The following is an 18,760-nucleotide window of genomic DNA, read 5'->3' as shown; positions in this document are numbered from 1 at the left end:
GCCTGTTAACACTGCCATCTGCCTGTGAGGAGGGATGTGCTGGTGGATCAAATAGATCACAGGCTACTCCTGCATGAACTCACTCCTTTTTACAATCAGTTTTGATCATGCATGCACAGTTGTTTGCATAACTTCATAAAAAACTGAATTTTTGAATAAACTATGGATTTAGATTACAAACCATTTAGTGTTTTTATGAAGCCAAGTCTTCTATTGCTTTGCTTCAACCTGCTTCAAGTTTGAAAAATGTGTTGTTGTTTTTCTCTCGACTCGTTGAAACTTTGCACTTTCTACGTCCCCCTGCCAGGCTGCCAGCAGGCTGAATTAGCATTTGATCAATCCTGGAAAGCCCACAAAAGTGGTGGAGAATATCTGACGAGAAGTGGGAATGGGAATGAGAGTGGGGGGTTGGGTTAGCTGTACGAGAGGTAATCTGGGTGGGGGTCAAATTGAGCTGGTGAAAAACTGTTGCTGGAGAAATTAGCATATCCCTTTAGCCTTGTAGTTACACTAAAGAAGGGCTGGAGGAGTTTGGTGTGAAAGCTGCATGAAACAAGTGAGCATGTCTGATTATTGCTTCTTGCATGCGTGACACATAAACTGTGATTTCCTCTTCTTTTTCTTTTGTTTGTTCTTGTTCCGTGTTGTGCTTCTCATGTTACCCAGGATCTTTAGTGCGTAGCCTCTTCCCCTCTCCTTTGTTGTGCGCAGGTAACCCTAACGACCAGGACGAGAGCCGTAGCAGCATCCTTCGGCCATATCCTGCACGTGACAATGCTATACCGTGTGGTCTGAACAATGCAACTGCCTCTACTGTTGAAAGCGGGCAGCAAACACTCGCAGAGCCACAGGTCTCTCCAGATGACCCTCTTGGACCATTGCCTGAGAACTGGGAGATGGCCTACACCGAGAACGGGGAGCTGTACTTCATAGAGTACGTATCCACAGCCTTTAGTCTGTCCAGCTTGTCTTTTTAGGCCTTCTCAGCCCCCTGGGTGCTGCTGCTGTCCTGTTAATCCCTGCATGTCCCGATCTGAAAAGGAGATCACATCTTGATCACCTGACTGCCTCCACCTGCCTCCACCTCTATGTCATCTTTGGAGCTCAGAAGCAGGGCATGGCGGTGTATTCTCAGAGCTTGTATGTTCAACACTGGTAGAAGAATAAGTGAGGTAGTTTTGTGCTACTTTGCCTGCATCGCTTTTTATTCCTGCCTGTCCTTTATAAACTTGCAGATTTTTTTTTATTTGTGTCTAATTCATGCTGACGCGATCAGGTGCTCCTGCTGTGCTTTGATATGCCCGTTTGACGGCCTGTGATGAGTTATTCTGTCGTCTTGTTTGTTTTCTCCCAGCCACAACACAAAGACCACATCATGGCTGGATCCCCGGTGTAGAGACAAAGCCTTCAGGCCTTTGGAGGAGTGTGATGATGATGGTAAGCCTCTAGACATTATTTACTACACAAATGTGTGACTTCACGGTTCTGTGTAGTGGTTTAGAAGCAGCGTGAACTCTACAACAGATGTATAGTGTGATGTCCTTGTTAAATTCTTGCTTTGATTTTTGCTTCTCTTGCGTGAATTCGTGATTTGGGATGCGTCTTACACTCTTCATGTGACAAAACAGTGTTGCTGTTACAAATGACACATTGACACAATGACAAAACACAGTTTTTAAGTGAGATTCGATGGTTTTGTTTTTTGCAATGTTGAAAAATTGCCCCATCAAGTGGTGAAAGTGTAACTAAGCATCTAGTGCGCTCCAGTTGCTTTTAGACTCTGTAAAACTCTGGGTTAACCCATTTCTCAGAGCGTTCTAATCCTGTGTCTGTTTCCTTTTAATTTTCACATCATTCCTTCATCCCTTTTCTCTCCTGCTTTTTATTTGTTTCATCCTGCTTTCAAATTGGAGAAGAAGGGATACATACAGAAGACCTGGAAACTGATCTAGGTATGATTTTTAATTTTGTGTTTATTTGTTGAGCTTTTTTTAATGGTTAACAAAATGGTCTGGATCTCATTAGTTAAATGTATAACATGCCTGCAGTTCTTAACTTGAAATAAATCCCAGCAGCCGTGGTCACTCCAGTAAAATATTCCCACATATTGCACCAAAACCCAAGAAAACTCAGAGGTGAGCCACATTATTTTTATTCTCAGTCTAGAGCAGCATTTGAGGTAAATCCAACATGAATTATGCTGCAACTGAGCTCACTATTCAGATTTAATGATGTACTTTGGATTATACTACACAGACTGCATGTCTCAGCGACTGAAAAAGTGTAAGACTTCAAGCTGTTATTATTGCCACTTAGATGCAATAACTCAAGACTGTGATTTTTTTACTGGACGTGAGAAACAACGTGAAAATACAAAGTATAATAAAAATCTGAGGGGTTAGCAGTGAACATGTTGGTTTAGTCTGCTTCAGCATTGGGGCTATTATCTATAATAGAGCAATGTTTAGCTACACCTAATATTGTGGAGACAGAATCATGTGGTCCCTTGTTTAAAACAGTTTGCCCGCAGCTTGTTAGTGATAATGAGCATATTAACAAAAACAATAAGTAGGGCAGCCATAGCAGAAGGACGGGAACCAAGTTGTTGTTTGAATTCCAAAAGTAGCGATGAAAGGTGAACAGTGTTGCTGGCACAGCTGGGATCATTTGTACCTAGAAGGCTAATGATTGTACTTTACTGGTGCAATAAGCCCCTGACTTCAACAAGAGCATCAAGAATCGATGGGGGTGTTAAAGTAAACTCAAAGCAAACCGTTGTGTTTTTTGTTATAAAGGTTTTCCGTACTTTATTGTGTTTTTCATATTAATTTTGGGTAATTCTAATAAATTTGGCATCACTAAGAACACATGTCCCGGGGGAATGAAAAACTTAAATATGGAAAAATCATCTAATGATCTGCTTGAGCATGTGCACTTACCTGTGTGAGTGACTGAGATGATGCTTTGTGCTCTCTGTGTTCTAGAGCTGCCTCCAGGATGGGAGAGAATAGATGACCCTGTGTATGGGGTGTACTATGTAGAGTAAGTAAATCACCCTGTTGACACGTCGCCACACAGAAATAACCAGCTCTTTGATGTTTAAAACCCTCTCACAAACGTAACAGCACACCAATGGAGATTTGTTGTATTCCTACCTTTGTTTCCTTCTGCTCTTGTGTTATGTTGTGTATTTTTTCTTGTCTGTCTCAGTCACATAAACAGGAAGACCCAGTATGAAAACCCAGTGGTGGAGGCGCGGCGTCAAAAACTCTTGGAGCAGCAGCAACAGCCGCAGCCTCCAGAAGGTGAGCGGTATATTCGAGGTTCGTTTCCTGCCCTGACACGGCAACCATTTCTTTCTTTCTTCATGTCTGTCAGTGTCACATCCTTCTAGTTGGTCTGGTGTTTTCCAGGGTTTTGGCCAGACTTGACTTTATACTCCCTCTTTAAAAAACTGTCTTAAAGTTTGGCTCTTTTAAACTGGTTTCACTAAAGTAAAGCTGGCCTAAGTCCTGTTGTTGTGGTCACATTTTTTCATTTATGTATTTTGTAGTCATAAATGATGTAAACCATTTTGGTATTTGATCATAGTTTGTGTACCATGACCAAGTCAGGAGCAGGTTTATAGATATTTTGTCCAACTGGATGCATGTTTCTGTGTGACACTTAAGAATATTTACAATCTTACCCATACTAGACAGCTTCCTGAACAGCCTCTGTTCAGAGGAATAGCATTTACTTCCTACATGATGGATGAGCTAATGGCTAGCCAAACACGGTCAAGTCCAACGTGTGTTGCTGTTGATTTTAAACAGCTTCAGTCTTGCCTGGGGCTGGAGAGCAAGAAGCTGTTACCTCCCCGTTGACCACAGTTGTGTTTATCTGCTAAATAGCAACACAATAAAATCTATCAGCCTGGTCAAAACATGTTGAGCTGTAGGCTGCACAAATAGAAGCTGATAAAATACACTGAAGGCAGTGGTTAATGAGCAATTCTAGTGGATAAACCACCCACATTGTGGCAGAAAAAGTCTTGTGACAGAATAAAGAAGTAAAATATCTGCCCCACATGTCCAGCAACAAAGTAGTTATAGCCATCTAATGACTTAAATGCTTTTATTATATGAATATGCACGACCACAGGGACGAGGAGCCAGGGAGGACTGACCAAGCTCCAGCAGAGAGGAGGAGCTGTGCTGCAGATCAGTCTTGAAAAATAAACTGAGTGTGTGAAAGTGACAGCGCTGGTGTGGTGTGTAGTTCTGTGTCCCGTGGTAACAGTCTTGTTACAATTGTTACGCAAAATGCACTGTGTAATTGGAGCGTGCAGCCTCTGATGTCATTCGTGTTTCTGTTAACGTTGCTCATCAGAATAAACAGAGTATCCGTTAATCTCCAAAGAAGAGCGTTGTCACGGCGATCGTTCAGCATTAACCCGCAAAACGTAGAAGAGATCCAGTTATACCTCCGTTGTCCAGACGGCCGGTTCTGAAGACTGTCATCCCCACAGTTCACTAGCTATTTCAAACGCATCTGGAAGCTTCGTGCTAAACAACGTTAGCTTTGAGATTTTTATCTATTTTTTGTTCATCTGCACAAAGATGTGTTAGATGATCTACAGTAGTAAGATCTAAATGCCTAGGTTTCATTGTGTTAGCTTAAATTGCAGATATACAGCTCTGGATAATGGCCGGAGATGGCGTTCTTGCCCTCTAGCAAGTGTGGATGTGTGCAGTTAGTTACCCAGATGTAAACAATAACACGCAATGTGTCTATACCAGGTAAGATAGTGATAATTTACTTTACACACCTAAGAGTGTCCAATTATCCCTTTTATTACTGACGTTACGACAGTCCGAGGGGATTGACACGATTATCTTATTTTAATTTGAGTGAAAAGTATTTTCTACAAATCAGTATCTTTAACAATGTTAGTTTTCCAAGATAAAAACATCACAAAAATACGGCTGATATTATGCCCGTCTTACTTGTACTTATTTAATTTTTGGACAATTATCTTTGCACAAAATTTTAATATGTTTAATAAAACCATATCTGTACTGTAAACAAAATTAGGAAATAAGTAGAACGCCATCATTAGTTAATGGTGATGATTAAAGAGACAGTCACATGAAAAGTTTGCTTAAAGCTGTGCTTGTTTTGATGTGTTTTAATATGTGTGAGTAAATGTTTTCTATGAATGCACATTGGATGAGTGTGTGTGGAATAAAGTGTGAATGATTGTGTCTGAACAGAGTGGATAGAGGAACACTCAGCAGCAGCAGCTCCATTAGCAAATTATGCTCCGAATCACCTGGAGACCTACAGAGACCCACAAGTCCCTCCGGCACTACCTCCCGGCCCTGCGGTTATCAAAAGTAAGTTTACAGTCAAAGACCTTCTTGAGTTTTGCTTTACTCTCTTTAGAAGTGCAAAAATGTATCTTGTTGGAAATGGAAAAGAAACAGTTTTTCCTCTCCATGTTCTCCAGGAGGCAAACCTTTCTTCACAAGAAACCCAGCAGAGCTGAAAGGAACCTTCATCAACACAAAGCTGAAGAAAAGTCACCGCGGCTTCGGCTTTACCGTGGTCGGTGGTGACGAGCCCGACGAGTTCCTACAAATCAAAAGTCTGGTGCTGGATGGGCCTGCTGCTGTAGACGGCAAGATGGAAACAGGTGCAGTACAACACCATGATCCACAGGGGGCAGTGTTTTCATTCAGTAACATGAAACTGAGTTGTTCCATTCCTCAGCTCTAACAGAGTTATGAACAATGGGAAATATCATGCACTAGACCTTTAAACCAGGAAGTAGAATTATAACTAATGGCATCGTTTTGCTTTTTGCAGGTGATGTGATTGTCAGTGTGAATGATACTATTGTGCTGGGCTACACCCATGCTCAGGTGGTGAAGATCTTCCAGTCCATCCCCATTGGCTCCATGGTGGACCTGGCCTTATGCCGTGGCTACCCACTGCCCTTTGACCCTGATGATCCTAACACTAGCCTGGTAACCTCAGTGGCAATTTTAGACAAGGAACCGATCATCGTCAATGGACAAGAGTCATTTGACGCTCCTCCTAACCAAACCGGACCTCTTAATGGCCTGCGTGAGCCACGGCCGCTCAGCCCTTCAGCTGAGGTCACGTCTAATGGCTCCCACGCATACTCCAGTGATGTGGTTACGCTGGCCTCATCAATAGCCACCCAGCCCGAGCTGATCACCATCCACATGGAGAAGGGGGACAAGGGTTTTGGTTTCACCATCGCTGACAGCCTCACTGGAGGAGGGCAGAGGGTAAAGCAGATAGTGGACTATCCACGGTGCCGTGGCCTGAAAGAAGGGGACATTCTAATGGAGGTCAACAAAAGGAATGTTCAGAACATGAGTCACAATCAGGTGGTGGATCTGCTGAGCAAATGTCCGAGAGGCAGCGAGGTCACTATGTTGGTGCAAAGAGGTACGTCTGACTTTTGTTTTGTTTTAACCAGTAGGATGCTTGCTTACCAGAACTGAAATGTTGGCATGAAAGGCCGTGACATCAAAAGCACTAATGGATGTACTTTGGCTCGTTGAACAGACAACAGCTTGAATATCTGGCATGTAGAGAGTGACATAATGAAGTAACAGGAGAAAAAAGTGAGGAAGAGAGTGGGAGGAAGGTGGAAAATGCTCAGAATGGATGGTATGGAATCAAGAGGCAGAGAGATGACAGGAAGAGATTAAAGTGTGTAAGCAGGGTAGCGTGGGATGAAGGGGAGAATGGTCAAAGAGCCAAGATGGATGAATGGAGGGGAGGGGCAGTACACAAGGTCAGGGAGTCGTACATCACAGCTAAACGTTTGCTGTCTGAAATTAGTTTGTGTTTTCACACATAATTATAGTCTGAAGCAAATGAGTAGAGAAGATCGAGACCTGTTTTCCTTCTGTAGTAATTTAGGTTAATTTATTTTACTCAGTAATGGTTCTGATATTTACCGATTCTGTCACATATAAATGATTTAATTATAATAGTTAATATTTGTTAATAGTTTAACTAACTTTGTGGTGAAGGGGTTTGTTCCTCAGCTTTTTGAACCACTTTCTGTTTCCTTCACTCCAAACGTTTGGCGTGTAATGACCAAAATGAGAGATGTCAAATGAAGAAAATGTTTTTCAGAGTGAAAAATATCCTAAAGCAAACAGAAAGACGTGTAAGGTCGTTCCTCTTTGTCCAGTTCCTTGTTTTTGTTAAATCTTGGTGCCGTTTGGACCTGCTCTGTATTGGTGGCAGGTTGGGATCTGCAATGCACATCAATTATGTTCTCTAATGAGTTGACCTCGTGCACTTCTGCTGGAGTAACTCTGCTGTATTGTGTTAAATGTCAGCATCATTATGAACCTGTGTGTGGGAGAGAGAAGGGGAATCGACGGTGCAGGTGTGTGTGTGTGTTGGGGGGGGGGGGGGGTGTCTGGAAAGAGGGAACAGCTGAGAGGATAAGCAAGGATGGAGCTGCTGAAAGTCACTGGAGGTGGGGTGGGGGTGTTGACATTACCAAGGAAGATGTCAGGACTCAATAAACAATATTTCAAATGAAATGTATTCATGCACAGCTCTCAGATCATCAGTCAAATGTCTATCAAATAAACCTATAATTTAAAATTATTAACAAGAGATCGACATTCATAAAATATAAAGTCTAAGCAATAAATTAAATATTTAAAATAATGTGTTTAAAACATCTAAACCACTCAGTTCTTTTAAAGTTAAGTTTGTTTCACAGCTATTGAAGTTGCTTACTCTCTTGGTCGTGATGATCATTCTTTTTTGTTTCTTTCAAAGGTTAAATAAATCTAAATGAACATTTTTTCAAATCCACTGTTGAACAGGAAGCTGCTGCAGAAACTATCTCTGCTTCTGGTTCCAGTTAGAAGTCTAAGCCAAAATAAAGTGATAGATGCATCAGCTTCTTTGGTGTGTTCTTGCTGTGTTGAAATTCTAATTCCATCTTTTAGTTCTTTTTAAAACACAGAAACATTGAAGGTAAATCAAACCTTTCTGTGTTTTAAAAAGAACTAAAAGATGGTATTAGATGCATCAGCTTTTTAGGGGAGCAGTGATGAGAAACTATCTTATGTTATGTTAAATGGTATAAATCTCTAAGAACATCTTGATTTTATAATAGCTTGTAATAGAAGTTTACCCAGACTAGGGGTGGGAATTCATAAGTTTTTATCAATATCAATGGCATTGTCGATTGTGTCTATTGCAGTGAAATTACAGTTTATATTTAAATCAATATGATGTGATGATTCCATATAAATATGAAATATCAACCTGATTGATCTTTGAATGTTTAATCAGAAAATTCTGGTGGCTCTTTGGTTCTTCAGGGACCATAAACACACTTTGTATTAATTCAGACAGAGTCGGTATATAGTTTCTAAAATGAATTTTATTATTTTTCCTAAACTAATGATTATACATGACAAGATATGAATGAAGAGATGTTATGCAATGGATGAGAAATGATTTAATGTGATGTGTGAAATTGTTTGTATCTGAGAGAAATTGTGAAGTCTGGGTTGTAAAAGAATTTGTTGTTTATAAACTAGAGAGTTGTTTATTAAAAAAACCATCCAGCCATCCATTTTCATCCGCTTATCCGGAGTCAGGTTGCGGGGGCAGTAGCCTAAGTCGAGAGGCCCAGACTTCCCTCTCCCCAGCCACTTGGGCCAGCTCCTCCGCGGGAATCCCAAGGCGTTCCCTGGCCAGGTGACAGACAAAGTCCCTCCAACGTGTCCTGGGTCTACCTTTAGGCCTCCTCCCGGTTGGACGTGCCCAGAAAACCTCACCAGGGAGGCATCCAGGAGGCATCCTGACCAGATGCCCGAGCCACCTCAACTGGCTCCTCTCGATGGGGAGGAGCAGCGGGTCTACTCCGAGCCCCTCCAGGATGACCGAGCTTCTCACCCTATCTCTAAGGGAGAGCCCAGCAACTCTTCGGAGAAAACTCATTTCAGCTACTTGTATCCGCAATCTCGTTCTTTCGGTCACTACCCAAAGCTCATGATCATAGGTGAGGGTAGGAACATAGATCGACCGGTAAATCGAGAGCTTCGCCTTCTGACTCAGCTCTCTCTTCACCACGACAGACCGGTACAACGCCAGCATCACTGCAGATGCAGCACTAATCTGCTTGTCGATCTCACGCTCCAGTTTTCCGTCACTCGTGAACAAGACCCCGAGATACTTAAACTCCTCCACTTGGGGCAGGACCTCATCCCTGACCCGGAGAAGGCATTCTACCCTTTTCCGAATCAAGACCATGGTCTCAGATTTAGAGGAGCTGATTCTCATCCCAGCTGCTTCACAATCGACTGCGAACTGCTCCAGCGAAAGCTGAAGATCACGTTCTGATGAAGCCAACAGGACCACATCATCTGCAAAAAGCAGAGACCTGATCCTCAGGCCACCAAAACGGATGCCCTCCACACCTTGGCTGTGCCTAGAAATCCTGTCCATAAAGGATATGAACAGAATTGGTGACAAAGGGCAGCCTTGGCGGAGTCCAACTCTCACTGGGAACGAGCGCGACTTACTGCTGGCAATGCGGTCCAAGCTCTGACACCGGTCATACAGGGACCTAACAGCCTGTATCAGAGGGCCTGGTACCCAATACTCCTGGGGTACCCCCCACAGGGCCCCCCGAGGGATGCGGCCAAACGCCTTCTCTAAATCCACAAAACACATGTAGACTGGTTGGGCAAATTCCCACACACCCTCCAGGATCCCCCTAAGGGTATAGAGCTGGTCCAGTGTTCCACGGCCAGAACGAAAACCACATTCCTGAATCTGAGGTTCAACAATCCGATGGACCCTCCTCTCCAGAACCCCTGAATAGACCTTACCAGGAAGGCTCGGGAGTGTGATCCCCTGTAGTTGGAACACACCCTGCGGTCCCCCTTTTTAAATAAGGGAACCACCACCCCGGTCTGCCAGTCCAGTGGGACTGCCCCCGATGTCCACTCAATATTGCAGAGCCGCGTCAGCCAACACAGCCCCACAACATCCAGCGCCTTAAGGAACTCCGGGCGGATGTCTTCCACCCCTGGAGCCTTGCCACAGAGGAGCTTTTTAACCATCTCAGGGACCTCAGCACCAGAGATTTGAGAGGTCAACTCAAAGTCCCCAGACTCTGCTTCCTCACTGGAAGATGTGTCGGTGGGATTGAGGTCTTCAAAGTATTCTGCCCACCAATCCACAACGTCCTGAGTAGAGGTCAGCAGCACACCGTCCCCACTATAGAAAGTGTTGGTAGTGCACTGCCCCCCCCCCCCCCCCCCCCCCCAGGCGTCAGATGGTGGACCAGAATCTCCTCGAAGCCATATGGAAGTCTTGCTCCACGGTCTCACCGAACTCCTCCCATGCCCGGGTTTTTGCCTCGGTGACCACCCCAGCCACGTTCCGTTTGGACTGCCAGTATCCGTCAGCTGCCTCTGGAGTCCCACAGGGCAAAAATACCTGATAGGACTCTTTCTTCAGCTTGACAGCATCCCTAACCACCGCTGTCCACCAGCGGGTTCGGGAGTTGCCACCACGACAGGCACCGACGATCCTGCGACCACAGCTCCGGTCGGCCGCCTCAACAATGGAGGCAGGAACAGGGTCCAGTCAGACTCAGTGTCCCCCGCCACCCCCGGAACATTTTGGAAGTTCTGTCAGAGGTGGGAATTGAAGCTCCTTCTGACAGGAGACTCTGCCAGACGTTCCCAGCAGACCCTCGCGATACGTTTGAGCCTGCCCGGTCTGTCCGGCATCCTCCCCCACCATCTGAGCCAACTCACCACCACGTAGTGGTCAGTTGACAGCTCTGCCTCTCTCTTCACCCGAGTGTCCAAGACATGCGGCCGCAGGTCAGATGAAACAACAACAAAGTCGATCATCGAGCTGAGGCCTAAGGTATCCTGGTGCCAAGAGCACATATGGACACCTTTATTTCTGAACATGGTGTTCATAATGGACAATCCATGACTGGCACAGAAGTCCAATAACAAAACACCACTTGAATTCAGATCAGGGGGGCTGTTCCTCCCAACGACACCTCTCCAGGTCTCACTGTCGTTGCCCACGTGAGTGTTAAAGTCCCCCAGGAGAACGAGGGAGTCACCAGAAGGAGCGCTTTCCAGCACCTCCTCCAAGGTCTCCAAAAAGGGTAGGTAGTCTGAACTGTAGTTTGGTGCATAAGCACAGACCACAGTCAGAACCCGTCCCACCACACATAGGCAGAGGGAGGCTACCATTTCATTCACTGGGGTAAACTCTAACGTACAGGCACTAAGATGGGGGTCAACTAGTATGTCCACCCCTGCTCGGTGCCTCTCAGTGGGAGCAACTCCAGAGTGGTAGAAAGTCCCCTCTCAAGGAAACTGGTTCCACAGCCAGAGCCATGCGTTGAGGTGAGTCCGACTATATCTAGTCGGAACCTCTCAACCTCACACCAACTCAGGCTCCTTCCCCACCAGAGAGGTGAAATTCCATGTGCCAAGAGCCAGCTACTGTAGCTGAAGATCAGACCGCCAAGGTCTCCGCCCTTGACTACCACCTGTCACACACTGCACCTGACCCCTTTGGCCCCTCCCATGAGTGGAGAGCCCATGGGAAGGGGGACCCAAGTTTCCTCTTTGGGCTGTGCCCGGCTGGGCTCCATGGGTGAAAGCCCAGCCACCAGCCGCTTGCCAACGTGCCCCACCTCCAGGCCTGGCTCCAGAGGGGGGCCCCGGTGACCCACGTCTGGGCGAGGGAACACGGTTTCCATTTATGTAATTCATCATGAGGTCTTCGGGCTGCTCTTTGTCTGATCCCTCTCCTAGGACCTGTTTGCCATGGGTGACCCTACCAGAGGCATAAAGCCTCAGACAACTTAACTCCTAGGATCATTGAGACACTCAAACCCCTCCTCCACGGTAAGGTGGCAGCCCAGGGCCATCCGACGCAATCCGTGCCAAGTCTACGTACCCTTTGTGTGGAGATTCTCATGCAATCCAGGGGGTGGATGGACACTGCCAGTGGAATGAACCTCTGATTTCAGGAGCCCGTAGATTAGCTCCAATAGGACTCGTCTAGTCTGAGTGTGTCTCCAGGTGACGGCAGGAAACTGGAATACTTATTTGCGTCAAAGGCTGTTTGCTTGGCTCTTAGATAAATAATCAGTTGTGCCTGTATCGGTTGGAAATATCTTTCCAAATGTTCTCCTTTATGCTCACTGTGAAGGCAGAGTCATCTTGGTCGGTGTGGTGTTGTAGCTTTTGTAGAGTTGGAAAAATCTCACAACAGGTCAGATCGTTGTCACTGGAGTCTGCTAGTGCGGAGGTGCATATATAAGGTAAACAACGCTAACATGATAACCAGTGTTAGTTAATTAGTCACCTGCAGTTTTAACAGGAGAGGACGTGTGAACGTCATCGCTGTTGCTGCGTTGATGTTCACTAGTCCGGAGTGGGCCAAAGCACGTCAGTAACTAAGTTATAACATATTATGTGCCCAAAGGCTTTTATATATTCGGAATGCTTCCTCCCTTGATGAAATATCTACTTTGCAATTATTGCAAGTTACCCTGTTGTAATTCTTTCTTGTAAAATATAACCAAACTTTTGAGCGTGTCTGCCGCTTAGACGCCATGTTTCTTGCTTCCGTAAACTACGCAACATGTGCGGTGACATCATTTGCACCGACCGGAATTGATAAGGGGAATCATTTGCAATAGTGGCGAACGATTCCTAGGAATTGAACCAATGGGAACCGGTTCTCAACAAGAACCCGTTTTCGATTCCCAACCCTAACCCAGACTAATAAACCATTAATTGGTTTACAGTTTTTCATGCAGTTAAATAAGGATTTCATTGCAATTAGGTTTCATTATAATAAAATCTTTTGTGGATCCGATTGTTTTCTATTGAAATCAAAATAAGGAGAAAAAGAAGAGGAAAATCAAATCAAATCAAATCACTTTTATTGTCACGTCACATGTGTAGGTACACTGGTACAGTAAATGCGAGTGAAATTCTTGTGTGCGAGTTTCGCAGCAACAGAGTTGTGCAAAAATACAGTAACGTAAAAACAAGCAAAATATAAAAATGGCTAATCTAAGTAATAATATGTAAATGGATATGGAAAGACATTTGGTTCTGCTTTTCAATGATTGCAGAGATTTTGGTTAGCAACCCTCAGACGTGCAGCTAGATGCGAATGGACCAATAATCCCTCAAGGCCTTGCCCGTAATTCTGAGCCAGATATAAGGTTGATAATTATGAGAGAAACTCTCTGAGCCTCAAACCAAAGCAGAACCCTCTGTGAGGTAAAACAACAGGTGCTCCGGTGAAATTCAGATAGTGTTTGAATTTTAGAACCGGGGACTCAGAAAACAGTGACTGATGTAACACAAGAAGATATTCAATCACATGATTTGAGGAGATTCAGGTGGATGTGGCACTCGGGCACAGGCTGATCCCAACCACCTCACACAATGTGACACGATCAAAACAAAATGGTGAATTTTCAGAGTAAAGACACCTTTCATTGAGTAACGATGAATTAATTTAGAAAAAGTACTTTTTCCAAACAAGAGGATTTGCACATTTCAGAATATTCTATTGAGAACATTTGTTAACCACAGCTTCACACTCATTAATGAGATTTGTGCTTTGTTTTCTCTCTGTGACTTCAACGGATCAATAGCTGCTCCTGTATAATTGTTCTGTATTATAGCTAAAAGGGGAGCGATGAGAAGAGCGCCTGAGATACGAGAAAGGCCGAGATCACGATGTGAGAGAGTGGAGGTGGAGGATTAGAGCAGTGAGAGTGAGAAATCTGCTGAGCAGCACTGGAAGTTCACCGAGGGGAGCATATAGGATAGGATTGGTCTGTGAGATGTAGCTACAGATGGAGGATTTGAGGAGGAGGAGGAGGAACAAGGTAGACTTCAGATAAAGGAGGAAAAAGAAAGTTAATCTGTTATCAGTGACTCATCAATCTGACTCAGTCAGCAGAGACCGTTTTAAGAGAAGGTGAAAAGCACAAGGTCAAAACATATCTAACAACAATGATTTTTTTCATCTCTGTAGCTAATTTACCTTGGTTATTTATTTTTCTAAACCAATGTGTGTCATGAAATAATTCATTTATTCTACTGAATGATGGGATGATTTTAAATATTCAGACATAATGTAAATAGTTCTGTTCAAAGATTTGGACTTTGGGCAACATTGTTGCATTTAAATGTGCAATACAAACAAACGTGATTTGATTTGATCTTGTGTAAGTTCCTTCTATATGATTCGATAAATTCCATTGCATGGTTCTTTTCTAAATGCAGCTTACTGAAGATTTGTTTCGGCTAACGCTGTGGCCTTCCTCGGAGCACAGCTGATGGTGCTCTGAGGAAGGCTGTGTTTAGAAAAAAAACAAGCAATGGATCATAACAACAAAGAAGATGAAGGCAAAGACAAAGAACAAGAAGAAGAAGAAGACAGAGACAGCAAATTAGAAGAAGACAAAGAAGAACCTCCCGAGATAAAAAAAGAACGCTCTTCACAAGAACAAAATTTTAAGAAATTATTTAAAACATGTATCATAATAAAAATGGGGGAAAAAACTGAAAAGAAAAAAATGTAAAGAAAAATGTGATCCCGGGATCCAGAAATGAGAAGTTTTGACATAATTAAAGGTAATCATAACAATCCCACCCGTAAGATCCAGGACACCTTTGACTCCTCTATCTTGTCTTTCCATCGTTGTTGCTATGACAATCCTGCAGAGGGCTTCTGTCCCCTGAGAGATCGACAAAAAGAGGAGAGAAAATGAAAAGACAGAAGGAAGGGTAATAAAATGAAGCGGAAATGAAAGTGGAGGAATGAACATATCCTGACAGCTGATGTGGAGCAGGACGATGTAATTCAGTGCTGATGAAGAGGGAGGACAGTGGGATAATGGGACGATCTTAAATGGAACAAGGACAAATGATGATGGGCTTTACTCAACAGAGCAGAGCAATGCTCCTGTTATGCATGCTTTAACAGAACACACAGAGAACATGGAAGAACCATTCACTGATCTGGCTGTGCGTGGGCTCTACAAAGAGCCACCAAAGCCGCAGCCTCAGCACCAAACACTGCTTCAGATCCACCTTTTAATGAAATTGCTTCACGTTTGTGCCCACCTAACTTCCAAACGTAGGCTTACCCAGCTTTCTTTTCAATCAGTGCTGCTTTTTGGTGAAAAAAACTGCTTATTTTTTATATCAGACTCAAATTCACTTCCATCATAATTCATCATTTTCTGATGTAATTTGACAAATGGCAAAAGGAATATTGGAGTTGATCAAGATGAGTTGGTCTCATACACTCCTACATTAACAGCACTGTTTACTCCATGTTCAATGCCAAAGATGTGCACTAATTAGTCTGCTGGCACCATGTAAGCACCCATACTTCTCTATTATTTTACCACAACTGCTCTGAAAGAAGAAGCACCTCTACTGTTTCAGACAAAGTGAAGATGTGCAGCATTAATAGCTGATTTCTTTATAGATGTGTTCTCTTACTTTTCAGCTGAGAAAATTATCCTTTTTTTCCTACTGAAAACAGTTTCTTCTCACTCACTGCCAGAAGATCCAGTTAGGTTTTCTCACAGAAAGAAAGGCAGCTGGTTGGCACCTGGTTTTCATATTATGTAGCAGTGATGGCAGCACCACATTCTGACAAATTCATTCATCAGTCTACCGTGCATTTATCTCTAAACAAGCAGAAAGGCCTTTTAAGATTAACAGTGGCATTGTCAGCGTCCCTTGTCACCATGGCAACAAAGAGCCCATTGAAAATACTCTAATTTTCAACTCACATGCGTACACACACACACACACACACACACACACACACAGTGAATGTCATGGGCAGTGGGGGGACTTCGGCATGCTTGCAGAAGCTGAGGCTTGATCCTCCAAACTTTTGAATGAAAAACATCTTCCCTACTTGGGCCAAAGCTGCCCCCCCAATGTAAAACCTTGGAGACTCAAGACATGTGATGTTGAAATCCAAAAAAAAATGTACTGTACTTGTCAGTTCAAATGTTTGAATCCTGGCTGCAGGTTCTAAACCTTTTAATGGAGAGGGAAAATCTGCATTTAGCTAAATACGTGGTTTTGGGGAGAAATATTCAAGTAAAATACCTTTCAGACCACTACATCTCACATTTGGCCTCTAAAAGAGTTTTGAGACCCGGAATTCCGCCACACACAGGAGTTATATTTAAAAATAAAAAAAGATACTTTAATAAAAGGAGTAAGGATTGGGGCATGAGCTGGGTTTCTGCAGCTAAGTACTGTTGGAGGGGTCAGTGTGGAGAGAAAATGTGGCTGAGGCAGAGACGGGGGAAAACGTTGGTTTGGATTGGAGTTCCAGGATGTTCCTTTGACAAACAACTCTCCTTCCTCTTCTGTGACACAGACAAATGTCATTATCCACAATGAATAATACTCAGTCCATATAGGCAGGGTTCAGAAACAGGCGCAGATCATCAACAGAGAGGCAGAAGCAGGTACACAGTACTTAACAGGAGGAGCAGACTAGGATCAGAAGCTGTGGTTCAAAACAGGTTTGGAGTCCAGAGGTCAGAAAAGCAGTCAGATTCTTTAAGGGCTAGGCATGGACTCTCCGGGAACGTGAACATTGTACAGGGTTTTGTAGATCTGAACAATGAATTGATGGAATATTGAGACAAAAGGCTACAGACAATCTGGCAGAAAGCAGAGATCACTGATGGTTTAAATAGAGGAAAGAACAGGTGTGCTCCGTGAGGCAATCAGGCAGAACTCAGGTGAACTAAATGATGCTGATTAGTGCAGGAAGGGCAACCAACATGACAGGCAGAATTTGAGGAACATGAATCATTACACTACTTCTTTCAGAGGATTAGTGCATCCCTCATAAAACAGCATTTCATGGTGGATGTAAATCCTGCTTGTCTTCTTCCTTCTAAGGACATCAGGATGTGTTAAAACATTAAATATACAGTACTGTGCTGAAGTTTTAGGCAGATATAGAAAGAAGACATTGAACAATGAATGCTATATTTACTAAATAAAAAACTGAAGAGTGAGTGACCCCTAAACCCAAAGTCATAAAGAAGAACAACAAGACCTGGAAGTGATGATCTGTTCCCCACAGTTCAGGCTAAGTCAGTTTCCATTGATTACGTCCACGGAGCCACATTTATGGTTTACTGGCTGCAGCAGAGTATGTTCCTCCAGCATCCAGGCTCCAAAGTACGATTAGTTATCAGCATGTATGAAGTGTGCATAAAAACATGCCTACCTTGTTGTTTAATTCCCATGATAATAGCACATATTTAAATAGCATGAATACATTTATGTGTGCTGATCTGAGCCTCAGCTGGATGTTAAATTCATCCAGATTTAAACGGCATTGGATTTTATTACTTCATCATCACAGTGATAAAATAACTGAAGCAGATTTTATTCTTCTTTGGTGTGTTCTTACTGTATTTGGTTTCTAATTCCATTTTCAGTTCTTTTTAAAACACGGGAAAGATTTTTCTTTACCTTGCTGACGTACGTTTCATTTGCCGACTGCAAAACATCCTCAGAGCTGACGCTGATGGTGGCGTCACTTCCTACTCCGTTTATCCGCCTGCTCCCCCCTCTCCGATGATGCAGTCCCATGCGTGATCCAATGAAAAACACAACATAAACACACTAACAAAACCATACACAACAGTTAGAAACAGACTAGTACACCCAAAAGACAAGATACCAGCTGGACTTAATTGTGGAGTCATTTACGAAATCCCATGCAAACTCTGCAATAAAACATAGATAGGAGAAACCGGACGCCGACTCAACACACAAACAATAGAACATAGAAAGGAGTGCGAGAGTGAAACAAGTCGAAGACACACAAGAGCAGCAAAACAAGAAGCAGAAAGCACAATAAAGAAGTCAGCCGTAACAGATCACTGCACAAGAGAAAAGCTTGTAATGTACTGGGACAACACAAGGATCATAAACACCGAACAACAGAAATACAAAAGATGGATAAAAGAAGCTATAGAGATAAGGAGATGTGGATGTGGGACAATGAACAGAGACGATGGAGTTTACTCGTTGGATCGCGCATGGGACTGCATCATCGGAGAGGGGGCAGCCCGCGGATAAATGGAGTAGGAAGTGACGCCACCATCAGCGTCAGCTCTGAGGATGTTTTGCAGTCGGCAAACGAAACGTACGTCAGCAAGGTAAAGAGAAACCTTTCCTGTGTTTTAAAAAGAACCGAAAATGGAATCAAATTTTATTCTGATTTTTATCACATGCAAAGATGCATCAATACAGTTTAAATAATCTGTTTTATAAGCATCAGTAATTTTAAAGTTAAATCTTCATCTTTATTTTCTTTTTTCCTTCCCATGGCAACATTATCTGTCTGCACACTTAATCCGCTGTAATTTTCAGAGGTTGTTTCAAAGTTGGAGGTTTTTTTTTACCTTCTACATCACCCTGTTTAGAGCTCACGGGTCACGTAACCTGCTGCCGTAATCTGACACTGTTATTTTTTAACTTTGACCTTGTGATGTGTGTCCCTCGTGTGTCAGCCGCACCCACAAGTGCATCTGCAATCACTCAGAACAGGCAAAAAAAATGAGAGAGAGAGAGAGAAAACAGGGATAAATTATAAATCGTGGAGAGAGAGAGAGAGAGAGAGAGAG

At 43.4% G+C, this 18,760-nt stretch overlaps 1 protein-coding gene across 11 annotated transcripts in view; it reads left to right on the top strand.

Moving 5' to 3' along the window:
* The window catches only part of magi1a (membrane associated guanylate kinase, WW and PDZ domain containing 1a), a 137,032-nt gene that overhangs the window by 93,482 nt on the left and 24,790 nt on the right, over positions 1-18,760 (top strand). For 5 of the 11 annotated variants that reach the window (XM_054746050.2, XM_015968232.3, XM_070545041.1 and 2 more), the window contains 8 exons: positions 667-934; positions 1,355-1,437; positions 1,914-1,952; positions 2,985-3,042; positions 3,211-3,323; positions 5,256-5,378; positions 5,492-5,677; positions 5,851-6,462. In XM_054746050.2, the coding sequence (XP_054602025.2) occupies positions 667-934; positions 1,355-1,437; positions 1,914-1,952; positions 2,985-3,042; positions 3,211-3,323; positions 5,256-5,378; positions 5,492-5,677; positions 5,851-6,462 (1,482 nt within the window). The remainder of the gene's footprint in view (positions 1-666; positions 935-1,354; positions 1,438-1,913; positions 1,953-2,984; positions 3,043-3,210; positions 3,324-5,255; positions 5,379-5,491; positions 5,678-5,850; positions 6,463-18,760) is intronic. The other 6 variants (XM_015968236.3, XM_015968242.3, XM_015968238.3 and 3 more) reach the window with 5 other exon arrangements.

This window comes from Nothobranchius furzeri, chromosome 15, assembly GCF_043380555.1.
Source record: "Nothobranchius furzeri strain GRZ-AD chromosome 15, NfurGRZ-RIMD1, whole genome shotgun sequence".
Taxonomy (NCBI): Eukaryota; Metazoa; Chordata; class Actinopteri; order Cyprinodontiformes; family Nothobranchiidae; genus Nothobranchius; species Nothobranchius furzeri.
This window is presented reverse-complemented; position numbering and strand designations above follow the sequence as displayed.